This window comes from Schistocerca americana, chromosome 1 (genome assembly GCF_021461395.2).
Source record: "Schistocerca americana isolate TAMUIC-IGC-003095 chromosome 1, iqSchAmer2.1, whole genome shotgun sequence".
In the NCBI taxonomy this organism is placed as follows: Eukaryota; Metazoa; Arthropoda; class Insecta; order Orthoptera; family Acrididae; genus Schistocerca; species Schistocerca americana.
In genome coordinates this window covers 420,160,065-420,174,069 of record NC_060119.1, presented here as the reverse complement: position 1 = coordinate 420,174,069, position 14,005 = coordinate 420,160,065, and the positions used below count along the sequence as shown (strand labels likewise).

Genomic DNA, 14,005 nt, shown 5'->3' with positions numbered 1-14,005 from the left:
CACAGAACATACTCGGGTAGAGCAAAGATGGGGATGGAACTCGGCTGTATCTTTTCAGAGGAAACATTCTGACATTCCCCTTAATCGAAGTAAGGAAACCAATTATATAGCTCGCTGACGATGCGTCACTTACCGGACTGGACGTTTGTCGCATTGATACAGAAAAAGTCAGATTTCAAGCAGTTGCTACAATACTGACAAGATGCTATTATTATCTAACATATTTTTCATAAACATGTTCACTCTGCCACCGAAAATACATAACGGCTGGAGGCGAAACTAGAGATAACATCCTCTGGTCATAACATCGCCTACCGAATTTCACCTTGGTCGCATAAAATTACCTAAATTCCGTGCGCCAGGTACACACCAGTTTCAGGCATTACCAGTTGAGAGGTCACTTCGTGAACCGTGACTCATCCATAAAACCTTCTTCCAATGTTCTACTGATAAATGACAACACTTGTGTTCTGCGGCGATAAGTGACATCGTGTACCCGTTTTTGCGATCGGTAACGTCGCGACAGTAGAAGTCCCATGAACAAGTAGAAGTCCCATGGACATGGAGTTCGTTCGCCTCTCGATAAATCATCCTTTCACCGACTCCAGTATCTGAACTGCAACGACACTTCTATGTGGTTCCTGCGAGTACAGTATGTTGGAGAGTTCGGTGGTCGTATTCAGTTTATGTGTTGGGCGTACCAGATCGATGATTGGGCTCACGCAACTCTTTTTAAGTATCTCTAACGGAATATATGATCTCGTGGACGCCTATAATAACGCTCTGTTCAAAACCACTACAATGCCCTCGTCGACTCCTTCCGCCACATTATACAATATACGTCTATAGTGAAGAAGCAATGTGCTTACACTTTCTCTTGGCTATACAAACGCCACGCATAGCAATTTTTGAGGGGGACATAGGAGAACCTCTGGTCGCACAATATATATATATATATATATATATATATATATATATATATATATATATGGAGCAGAGAGGAACAAAAGTGTGTGTGTGTGTGTGTGGGTATTAAAAGCGATTGGTGGCCGAGAAGAATGATCACTACATTACCGCCCACTGCCACGTTGTCAAGAGTAAAGTCAAAAGTTCCCCACTCTTGTACGCGACGCTGTATATTTGTAACTCTGAAAAGAAGGGTGACGAATGGCAGCGCTCCCGAACGTGACGGGAAGAGCTCTGCTAGGCGCCCAGCTATCTGCTGCAACAGATGTCCTCGCCAGGAATACACCCTCAGGACTGGCTGCCGGGAGTTACACGCTATGCTCGTTCGTGCGCTGGTCTTCATGCAAGAATGAATAAGCTTCACCCGGTAAATACACGCGGGTAACGTCATATCAGAGCTCCGTGACTGTACTTCTTCCTCATTCAGTACTGGGTGCTATGTGATGCACTCAAAATCGTCGCTAAGAAGTCACTAGAAACTGGCACAGTAAAGGTAATGTTTCACATCTGTTTTTATACGTCATATATAGCCTTACCCAAAGTGCCACTTTCGGGACGGGGAGATGTGCCGACCTCGATCGACTCCGCCCGGCAGATTAACGACGAGGGTCGGTATACCGGCCAACCTGGAGACAGCTTTTAGGCGGTTTCCCACTAACCATCAAGTTAAAACCGAGCTGATACACGATTCGTAGACATATAGAAAACTTGCGCTCACTTTCAAACGAACAACCCTACATGAAGTTAGGTGGGGTACATATATTCCGTCCCCTGCGGGTCACAGAGTTACGACAGGAGGGGGATTGGGCCACTTCTTAAACTAACCATGACAAACCCGTTAATGACCATACCGATCTTGCGCCGGGATAAAGACACAGGAAAAGGATGATGATGTTTAGTCTTACTCAGTTCATCAGCAATCACATGTAATAATAATATTATCTAGACTCTCTCTTTTCCAGATTAACAACCTTGATATGTATCGACTCTGCTATTGCCACGAAGAGAATGCTCAGGGGACAAAAACTATCAAACTGACAAAGTGTTTACTCTCTCATACGGTGAGCTTAAGACCTAGGAAGGAACCACCAGGGTATACTTCAGCAGCAGACACCAAGTACTGTGGACTGCAAGAAGCAAAGCTCGTTTCGTGCACTGTGGTTCGCGTGTTTGCCAGTTTTTGAAAATCAATCGTTGATAACATCAAACTAACTGATAAAAGCGAAGTAACAAGTGGAACAGCTATTTCAAACGAAGTGATAAAAGAGAAGTAACAAGTGTAAACTTAAACCATTAATGACGGTAAAGATGAACTCACTGCAAGGAAGAGGAAAGTGTAATCGGTCGAAGTCAATCAACTATGACAGCGATGATGATCGCCGTACATATACATCTATATCCACATCTATACTCCGCACTTTCGCTGCCCTCTTACTTGCTCCAGCTGCAAATGGTGTGTGGCGAGAACGACCGTCGGTAAGCCTCCGCTTGGGCTCTAATATATCTAAATTGTAGGAGTCGAAGGGAGTGATGTATTAATTGACTCTACTAATGATGTACACCTTCGATATTTTCACGGAAAACCACACCGTAATGCACAATAACGCCTTCGCAGTATCTCTGCACCTGGACTTGGCTGGCACTTTCGCGCATTTTAAACGAACCCTTGAAACGCATTGCTCTCGTTGGCATCTTCTACTTTTCATGTATTTATCCGGCCCATTTTAAGGCGAATCACACTGTGATGTACAATGCTTCTCGCAGCATATGCCACCGAGCTTGGAGGAGCAGCACCTCCCTGACACTTTCGCACTGTTATTCTTTTTCTCTTCACTATTTCGAGTATACCAATTCTTCCTGGTAAGGGTTCTAGGTTGAATGAAGACAATACTCAAACATAGGTCTAACTAGGCTGGGTGGACTACAGTTCCATGGAAATCCTTCCAAAGAATCGCAATTTAATACCTGTTCTTTGTGAACCTGCTTTATGTGGACGTTACGATTTAAATGCTTCATGAAGATCAATTAAAAATGGGAGATGGCAGTAGTTTTCTTCTGGAAGACGACAGATTAGAGGTGAGAATAATGATTTTTAGTGGAAGCAAAGGAAAAGAAAGTTTTTTTATGGATGGAACATTTAAGAGATGCAGCAAGCAGTTTGCACAGATCTACACCATACACGTAGACTTAGGAGGCCCGATTAAAGAAACAAACATTCTTCCTACTGTATTTGCACTGCTCCATAATAAGAAGAAAGACACATATGTTCGCTGTTTCGTCTGATGAAACAAGCAGTCTCTGAGTGGTGTCCTAAACAAGTAAAGGTGGACTTTGAGGCAGCTGCGATATCGCCCATTCGTCAAGTTTCTCCCACAACTGAAATAAATGGATTCTATTTCCACATGAAGAAGAGTTTATGGAGAAGAACTCGAGTTCTCGGTCTAACTGAGGAGTACCGCTAGAACGAGGATTTAAGACTTCACGTCAGCATGTGTGCAACGCTGGCAGTTGTAAAACCGGAGGACATAAGCAATGGATGGATTGAGATTCATGCAGAAGCTCCTGCTAACTGAAGGTTCTCTCAATTTTTTGACTACTTTGTGAATAACTGGCTAGAGAATGAGGATATCGCAATAGAAATGTGGGACTGTTACGGAAAAAGACACCGAACGACGAATGTTGTTGAAGGGTGGCACAACAAAATAAATAGTATTATTGGAAATCCTCACCCTAAAATCAACTATTTGGTGGAGTGCTTGAAAAAGGAAGCAGAGCTCACAAACTGCGTGTACATGAAAGTGGAAATGAATCTTGAAGGTAAGAAGAGGAAGAAGAAGTACTTGAAGCTGAACGACAGTATAGAGAGAACCGTAAAGAATTATGAAGAGACTGGCGACATTAGGCCTTGCTTGAAAGCCATTGCCCATATTCAGAAACTGGACTAAAATACGTTAAAAATAATGTATTAAAAACTATGAAGACCACTAAGTCCTCGCAGGTTACTGAGATAAAATTATTAAAACATTGAAGCAGCATTATCGGAGCTAATATTAAGTTGTAATTGTAAATAGAGTGTACATTGGTTCAGCGCGTTTAGGCTGATTTTACACACGCCAGAATGGTAGATGGACATTTATCATTTTTACGATCCAAAGCCTGTGCAAAGTGTGATGCGAATCAGCCTTTAGTGTTAAAATGAAAAAATGTTTCAAGCCTCACAAAAGTATCCCTATTGTTGTCACGTTAAGGTAACTTTTTTCTACCTTCCAGTATTATGGCCATACTATTAAATAACTGTGAGTTCTAAAATGATTTTCTGAAGCTTCAGAATCGCAACTATCACATAAACTATCATGGTTTGTTAAACTGATAGCATTCGCTTTCGTAAAAGAAAATGGGAACTGAACCTTTGAATTGCACCTAAAATTGACATCCCAAAACTGATCTGATGCTAAGGTTGACAATTTTGGCACCTCAAACATTTTTTATTTAAGTTTAGCTGCAAAAATTTATAGTAGATGTAAAACTACTTAAGTACATTTAGATATAGTCCTTTAAAAATTAAAATTTCTTACTAAATTGTTGATTATCTTTAAACAGGTCAGTGAAAGCAAGGAGCTTACTACTCAAAATTAATTGTTACTAAAGAACATCAGAAACAAATGTATTAGACCTACTTTTCTTATACATTAGAGCCTTTTTGAAAAGATAATTGATCATTTCCTCCGTCACTGACAGTGTAATTTCAGTTGCTTTGCAACACCAGGGATATCTACTTCTAAATTATGTTTGCAGCTGCTCTCATTTCGAATTATGGAATATTTATTTCGTCTTCTTTGGTGGAGGAATTTCGGTAAATGCATTTACTAATTCCACTTTAGTGGCACTGTCATCAGTAACATTACCGTCGCTGTCGCGCAGTAAAGGTACTTACTGAGCCATTCCGCTGGTTTACTTAACACGGGACCAGTATCTCTTTGGATTTTCCACCACATTTCTAGAGCGAGTTTCGTTGTGGAAACTATTAAATGCATCTCGCATTGAAATCCACACCAAATTTCGAGCTTCAGTAAAACTTCACCAATCTTGGAGATTTTGCGTTCCTCTAAATTATACGTGCCTTTTCGGTGCTCCTGCAACAGTTTTCTGTCGTGTACCATGGGGGATCAGTTCCGTCTCTTATTAATTTATTTGGTATGAATATTTCGAGTGCTGTTGATACTATTTCTTTGAACTAAAGCCACATATGGTCTTCATTTACACAGTTTGGAAGGATTGGAGGCTCTGTCTTAGCAAGACGTCACCTGAATTTTTAGCTGCTTTTATAAATAGATATATTTCGCGTTTAGTTTTGGTGAATCTCTTTGTTACGGAAGTGAGCCTCTCTACGACTGCGTGTTGACTAATCCCTGTATCCGTTGTTATGCTTAGGATTATGTTCAAATGTTCAGATGTGTGTGAAATCTTATGGGACTTAACTGCTAAGGTCATCAGTCCCTAAGCTTACACACTACTTAACCTAAATTATCCTAAGGACAAACACACACACACACACACACACACACACACACACACACACACACACACACACACACACACACCCATGCATGAGGGAGAACTCGAACCTCCGCCAGGACCAACCGCACAGTCCATGACTGCAGCGCCATAGACCGCACGGCTAAACCCGCGCGGCTCAGGATTATTTGTGGCTAAGAAGTCAAGTGTGTTTTCGTAACCATTTACAATTTGAATGGCCTCGTGAACTAATTGTTAAAAATAATTCTAAAACAAGCATTTAGAACAATTACGGATGTTGTTTTCTATTTACAATAGGATATGAAAATGTATTTTTGTCGTCCGCAGCTCGTGGTCGTGCGGTAGCGTTCTCGCTTCCCACGCGCGGGTTCCCGAGTTCGATTCCCGGCGGGGTCAGGGATTTTCTCTGCCTCGTGACGACTGGGTGTTGTGTGATGTCCTTAGGTTGGTTAGGTTTAAGTAGTTCTAAGTTCTAGGGGACTGATGACCATAGATGTTAAGTCCCATAGTGCTCAGAGCCATTTGAACCATTTTTTTGTATTTTTGTCAACATGCGGAAGGTAGGTTGAAGTAACTGCCAACTATAATTGTATGAGTAGGGTACCTATTTGTGATGAGACTCGGGTTTTCTTTTCTTTGAACTGTTCAGCAACTGTTTCATCTGAGACAGGGGGCGGTAAAAGGAGCCAGTTGTTAATTTATTCCGGTTGTCGAATATAACCTCTGCCCATACTAAGTCACAGGAACTATCTGCTTCAAAGTCGATTGTGAGCTTACATTATTTTTCCTTAAGTTGTCCTTCTTGTTTCTGTTGTAGTGCAGATAATTACAATTACGGCTTTTCCCTCCAGAACCTAAGATGCTTTCTCTGTGACCCTGTAAATACCAGAGCTAAACAATGTAGAACAACAACGTACGTTACAAGCGTAGCATTCTGTATTACTTCATTTCCTTATTTCTAACATTTTAAAATTGTAAGTCGACTTTAGATGACATGTCAATCATAGATGTTCTTATCTCTATTTAATGAACATGTTTTCAGTTATGTTTTGAACATTGCCCCGCTACACTTTATTACCTAATGTATTTAGAGAGTAAATTAAAATGGAGTATGGTCGTTCTTCTTTTCAAACATTCACAAACCCATTTATTCTTTCCCTGTTGTCTTTTGGGTATGCAGTTGTAGTAATTAAAGTAGGCACAAATGCAGTGATAAAAAAGAAATGATTAGCGCACATTTGCATTCTCGTTTATCGTTCCTTTCTTATTGCTCCCATGCCGATGGACTGTTTCTATAGCAATCAGTAAGCGTGAAAGGAAGCTACCATACAGACAGAGGAATCTATATTTATACTTGGCAGAACTAATTACATACTGACATAATCGTCGGTATTGCTTTCGTTCCCCAAAAGTTATAAATATTTCGATTTCGGAAAAGAAGCTCTGTATTTCGCCAAGATGTCGAAGAAGGAGGTCCCTTACGTACTGGTTGCATCGAGTAAGATGTGGAGACGGCGGTTTGAAAGCGGTCAGAGGTAGTGCGGGGAAGGGCGTCCCTTACCTGAGGGATCGCTACTCAAGCTACCTGGCGAAGGGGCAAGTGTGGCAAATGTCCGGCATTCCAGCCAGGCACCCTTTGGTCCGCTCTGTGGGCAAACTCCGTACTACCCGCTGCCGTGGTCAGTGTCCTTGCTGACTCGCTGCCATCGTCACCCCATAGGTAGCATGAAGCTTCTGCCGGCAGCAGCTCTTTCACATGGTGCCTACAGCTTACTTGCAGGGGATGTTGCTTGTCTGAATAGCGTCATGACTGTTATCGTTTGTTGAGCAACAACGATGTTTTCATGACAACGCGTCGGACGACTACCAAGCATTCATTCACCACTCAACTTTACCCCGCCCAGGGTGATGGATTTCTGGCCTCCAGACGTCTGCCAATGCGGTTCCAACACCCGGCATAGCGACCTACCACCTCGGCCTCTATCGGAGTATAATACAGTGGAGATTAGATTAACCAGACTAATTGTTGCGGTGAGTCATTTGGATAATCGAAAATCCGGATAACTGAATTTGCGAAGGAAGCTTTTTTTGTATTATTAACTCTAGAAAGATAACCTGAATCACCCGCATATGGTCATCTTTTAGGTACGTGGTCATATGGTTATCTTTCTAGCGTCAATGCATAATATTAAGTGCTCACTGAAAATAATAAAAACAAGTTAAACTTATTAAAATCAACAAAAATCAATGTTTACTAAGACATAAGAAACACATTTTCGTATGTATATTCATATTTTCTTATGATTACCTTAGTCATGATACACCTAATAAAAGTCTCATAGGACAGCCACAGTAGTTCAATTTTGTTTAAAATATTTGATAATCGGCATCTGACACAAACAATTTTCTCTCTTCGTTGCTGCCACATCACGACATCGTTTTAATTGCACTGAATTGATGGTGTCATACACCGTTTTCCGAACCATTTGAAAGCTTATCTTCTGGTAAACCTTCCGGGGTGTAAGGTCGTGGTCCATGAAACTCTTCAGCTCCTAACGTTTCGTCCAGAGCTGCGCTGGACATCTTCAGAGGGGTGTTTCTCCTCTGGTGAGTCTTGCCGGCAAGAGGAGAAACACCCCTGTGAAGATGTCCAGCGCAGCTCTGGACGAAACGTTAGGAGCTGAAGAGTTTCATGGACCACGACCTTACACCCCGGAAGGTTTACCAGAAGATATGTCATCCGGTCGTGAAAGCTTTCATACATTTGAAAGCTGTTCACAGAGCTGGAAATGCTTATGCAGGAGATAGTCTTGCGTCGTTTTCTCCACCCACGCGTTCTCCTGTTACCTCTCTTCGCGTTTCCCACTGTTCTTTCGAATGCAATGTGTTTTCAACAATTTCATTTTCCTACATGATCTGAAAACTTTTGCCGACCGCTGTGACCGAGCCATTCTAGGCGGTTCAGTCTGGAACCGCGCGACCACTACGGACGCAGGTTCGAATCCTGCCTCGGGCATGGGTGTGTGTGATGTCCTTAGGTTTAGGTTGGTTAGGTTTTAGTAGTTCTAAGTTCTAGGGGACTGATGACCTCAGATGTTAAGTCCCATAGTGCTCAGAGCCATTTGACCCATTTGAAAACTTTTATCATCCTGTCATAAATGAACCACTCATTCATATCATCGGCATCAAATTCCTGGCAAATTTGTATATTTGTCATCAACTCATCCTTTAAATTAATTCGCTTGAAAAATGACTATGTTATCTTCATCACAGATAACAGCCCACGTAGAAGTTGTTTTCTATTAAGTCGTTTTAATGTTTCAGCAACTCTTCGATCCATTGGTTTTTCTAAGAATCTCACATTAGGAAGCAAAAATTTTACTGTAAACATTGCATTTACACTCTCTAAAAGTTCAGCTGAAGGATGGGTTGCCGCACTTTACAGTAAAAGTGGGACTTTTGCTTCTTTACCAATCACGTTTTGAATTTTTGTTTCTTTACTTCAGGGATAAAAGTGCTGTCATACCAGTCAACGAATATTTCCGTGTTCATCCATGCGCTTTTTTGCTTTTTATAAATTAAGGAAACCCTGAAATTTTTGAACCACAGGCGGTAACTGGATTTCCCGATGAGGAGCAATGGCATTTTAGAGCTCCTGGTAGCATTTGCGTTAACTAATATTGTTACTCACTCTTTACTAGTTTTACACCCCGGAACTAAACTCTCTCGCCGAGAAGCAAATCAATTTGATGGCAATGATTTCAAATTTAATCCGGTTTCATCAGCGTTGTAAACAAAGTCCCAGTCAAAGTCATTTGCTTCCAATTCTTTTTTTAAACTATTTTTTTAAAAAAAAGTTTCTGCATATACATCAGATAACATTTTTCACTTTGTATTTACAATTCGCGAATTCCCCGATGAGATTTAAACTTGTACAACCATCCGTTACTTGCCACAATTAATTCATCTGTACTTTTTTTTTTATTTAACTAAATGAAAAGAGCAAAGGAACAGGTATCGGTTGCCCAGTTGACCGTTTTTGTAAAAACCAACAATATAAAACTTCTTCCAAAAGTTCATTTTTCGAATCTTCATCACTTTCCGTTGTTTAATTCCGTGTTCGCTATCAATGCAGGTGTAGTTTAAAATTAAATCGGCATCCTTCTTAAGAATTATCGCTTATCGTAGAAGTATTTACACTTACCGGCTAATTTAGGACCAGTTTCTTCTTTTTTTTAATGAAACAATAATGTTTATGTCATCTTTGACGGATGGAATCACTCTTTTACACTTTGTCATTTTTCAGCACAGACGCGACACGGCGCAGCGGCATAGCGATTGACAACTAACTCGAAACAGCAATGAGGCGCGCATGGCAGACATCGGCTGCACCGCGGACGCGTCGTGCCAGCGCGACGTCCGTGCACGCACGGTCTAGACTTCAGAGGTATCTGCTCGCGGCTGACAATTTGATTAATCGCGAATCTGTATACGTGAGATGTGGAAAATCGAGTCTCCTCTGTATTGCACTCTTGGACACACACCTGACCATATTTCATCTTATACTGCCAGGAACAATGTGCTTTGGCCCACTAATTTGACTGTCCGGCACTGTGCATTGTTGAGTCTAACAAACGGCAATCAATGGCGCCAGCAGTAATACCGCGGCTGGAGGATTAATTTCACACCATTAACTTAATTTGCTGCTTTTGATTGCTGAAACGTCTTTCAGTCATTGGTGGTATAATCTATGTTTTGCTTTTCCAGTATCCAGGATACCAACATTTCCCAACTAACGCGTCATTGAGATCCATTTCTACAAGAGCAAGTATAATACAACACACAGCGCTTGTAAAATCACGACTAAACAATAAGATTTCATCAACTGTAGCTCCTTTTCTGACAAGTCATCCACAACAGAAGGGAAACAACGCTCTCGAGAGTGTCTGGAAATGCCTGACAAATGATTATCTTTGAACAGTGCCACTTCGTGATCATGATACCAAACTACCTGAATCAACACATCTAAAGTAAAAGCTTTAGATGAAACTTTGGCTTATTTGTTAGTTTATTAGCTAATACCACAAACGCTAACAAAGATCAGAAGTAATCCCTGAATGGCATGAGCAACATGAATATAGACGTAGAAAACGGTACTCGAGCGACGTAAAAATACGTAATGGTGTACAGGAAAACAGCCATTTCAAACCTAACTAAGGGTATCATCTATATTTACAGGTACATCCACACTTTGCAAAACACTGCCAAATGTACGGCAAGAAGGTACATCCCATTATACCAGTATTAGGGCTTCTTCCCGTTCCATTCATATGATGATAACAGGAAGAATGACTGCTGAAATGCCGCAGTCTGCGCTGTAATTAGCATGATCTTCGCGAAGCCTGCAGGAGCGATATACGTGTGGGTCTATAGCCTACTCATAGATTCATTACTTAATGTAGGCACTTGAAACTTTCTAAGTAGGTCCCCGGAGAATTTTAGCATCTCTCTTCAAGTGTTCATCAGTTCAGGTTCTTCAGCATCACCGTAACAGTCTCCCACGGGCTAAAAAACCCGTGGCCATTTGTGTTGCTATTCTCTGTGTACGTTCTTTATCTGCAGTCAGTCCTATCCGGTACGGGTCCCATACACTTGAGCAATATTCGCACGAGTATCTTGTAAGACATCTCCTTTGTAGGTAGACTGACTGCATTTCCCTATATTGTACCAATGAGCTGAAGTCTGATACATTACCCACCACTCAGCCTGTGTGAGCGTCTCCTAAAAAAATATAAGGAAGAGGGCATTAACAAATAGAAATAAAATGTAAAAAATATTCAAATTGAAAGTAAGCCATGATTTGATACGGCGTTTTAAGTATTTAACTGGAATCCGTCTCATTGCAGGACACAGAAAACAACCATGCCTCAACACGGCGGGGGTTCAGAAAGGGGCGCCGGCCAGGTGAGTGTAGCGCCGCCGCTGCTGCTGCTGCTGCAACCCGTGTTCTTGCAAATCTCTGTTATCAGCGCCACGTGTTAGGTCCTTTCACATATTGTGTTTACCTCCAATAAAGCTGAAAGCTACCTGTGCCGTCTTATTGTCTTATTTCTGTGTGAACGGCCTCCACGAGATTCTTCGTTAGCACTATGTCTTTTACTCTAGATCTTGTAAGGGTTCCGTAGGCCCTTACTGTAAGTTTGCACTCGGCACAGGTCGATAGGGCAAACAATCGATAGTGTCGTGTTGCGAGGGCGAGTGTAGCGTTGAAGTCAGTTCCCAGGCTGCGGTGTCCGAGCAAGGTTTACCGACAAAGGGAGTGGCCATCGCCGCGGTTTAACCCCTTTGTGCTAGAATAATACGGGAAAGTGAAGAAGTACAATTACGAGAGTGATCAGTGATATTTCTGTGCCGATATTTTTGGTTTCGCGTCTACCGCGCCGGCATCAATTGGATTGCAGTGTTGGATTGCAGTGATTGAATTGCGTCTGACAATAATGAATAACGAAGAGGCCTGTGCCAAGATTAGCCGTAATTAATTATGTATGACGAAGGCAGTGGCTGTCTCCTTTTTCTTGTGTTTTTGAGGCGAATGTAGGTCTTGATTAGTGAAGCTGTGTTGGCGTTCTTCTTGTCACCAGACATTTCATTATTACAGCATTGAGAAGGACAAAATGGAATGTAACAACTCCGTAGCAGTCAAAATCCGATTGCCAGCCCCATTAGGTACACGGTCACATTAATTAATATTTATTTGGGCTGCTATTCAGATCCCGAATGAGTGGGATACATAAATCGGACTTGTTACACCCTTGGCTTACCGTGAAAGGACAAGTGCAATTTTCGGACGAATCGTAAAGAACAATAGATAATTTTACCGTGCTTAAAGCGAGAAAATATTTTTCAATGTTGGATTGAGATAGAGCATAAACTTTCAAATCGCGACAAGAATCAGTGCATTTTTTAACAATACGAAGTAATAGCATCTTACGATTGTGACTAAACTATTTTTTACTTGCCATATTAGATAAGAGTAATAGTGTAGATAAACGGTGTTATAATGTGCAAACGCGTAAATCCGCACGAAAAACTGTGAAAAGTGAACACCAAAGAAAGACATGTGTGAACTTTAAAATAGCAAAACGAACTAAAAATTTGTCATGGAAGCTTTTAAAGAAGTGTTTAGTGGTAATATTTTGACTGAAATTGCTTTTTGAATAGTGAAAATCGGACAGCTTCAAGTGGACCCACAAACTGTTATGCGGACGACAATTCATGTGGCGACGCAATCGTTGAGTGACGTCACGCAGACCCGTGTAGCAGTTGCGCCAAAGAGCTTCGATCTGCGAGGTGATTCCCACGTCATCCCAACTACCTGTGCAAGGAGTAGTTCAAGCACAGACGCACTACACCGACGGTCTTCAGCGCGACTTCGAGACACCGAGCGCCGACCCGGCATCTAGCGGCCGAACTACAAACTATGCTGCCTGCAGCGCCACGGAGCGGCCGACGGAGAACTACAACGACTCGCCACAGATCTTCAGCACGACTTCATGCGGCTCCGGCAGCAGTACAGCGCCATGCCCACTTCAAACGTCAAAACATCGCGACTCGTGGTAACGTCAGTTGGTGAGTGGAGACAACTGGTTAGCATAACATTAAATTGCAGTGTGCAGTCTTCGCAGTAAATAAACAATTGTAAACGGAATTTCACATTAGGAAAAGTACCCAATTACAGTAATTTCCGAAAAGTTTGCGAAACAAACTCTGAAGTATAGCATACTTATTTATGCATACTGCGTTGTCTAAATGGTAATTATACAGATATGCTCATTGTTTTTGGGGATTTTACAATTATAGATTTTATGAGTGGTGTGATTTATCTTGTTTAGAACATTTTACATAAGCTGTGTATGTGAGAATTGATATTTGAAGTTATTAGGTTTTGAGAGTTGGTATGTTCGGTATTCATACGTATTGTATCAATTTTGGGATTAACTGAAAATACTGCAGGTACTGTTTGACTAGTTTCATGGTAATTAGGAGTGTTTTGGGTTACTAGAAGTTATTCTATATTACTTACCTGTGCATTAAAAATAAACAAACATGTCTACTGAAGATAAGCAGGTTTGTGAGGCAGTAGTTGAAAGGAAAGGGATAGGACAGGAAGACAGAGAGGATTCAGGAATCAGTGATTATGGATTGTCATTAGATAGCCCATTAGCACACTCAACTAGTTATCCCGAGACACCGGGACAAACGACGAGAGATAAGCCAGTTTCAGAGGGTGCAGATATACGACCGATGTTGGCAGCCTTACTAAAAGAAAATAATGCATCATTAGAGAAAAGTTTACAAGAAAATAACGCGTTACTAAAGGAAGATTTACGAGAATCATTAGAGAAAGGTTTACAAGAAACAAGAGAATCACTAAAGGGTTTACAAGAAAATAATGCATCATTAGAGAAGGGTTTACAAGAAACTAGAGAAAGCTTAGAAAAGT

At 41.4% G+C, this 14,005-nt stretch overlaps 1 protein-coding gene across 1 annotated transcript in view; it reads left to right on the top strand.

Annotated features, from left to right (window-relative positions):
• Positions 1-14,005, top strand: part of LOC124556351 (transient receptor potential channel pyrexia-like) — a 206,458-nt gene that overhangs the window by 36,310 nt on the left and 156,143 nt on the right. Inside the window, exons 2-3 of the mRNA XM_047130351.1 lie at positions 9,814-9,949; positions 11,409-11,466. Coding sequence (XP_046986307.1) covers positions 9,864-9,949; positions 11,409-11,466 — 144 coding nt within the window. The 5' untranslated portion in view covers positions 9,814-9,863. The remainder of the gene's footprint in view (positions 1-9,813; positions 9,950-11,408; positions 11,467-14,005) is intronic.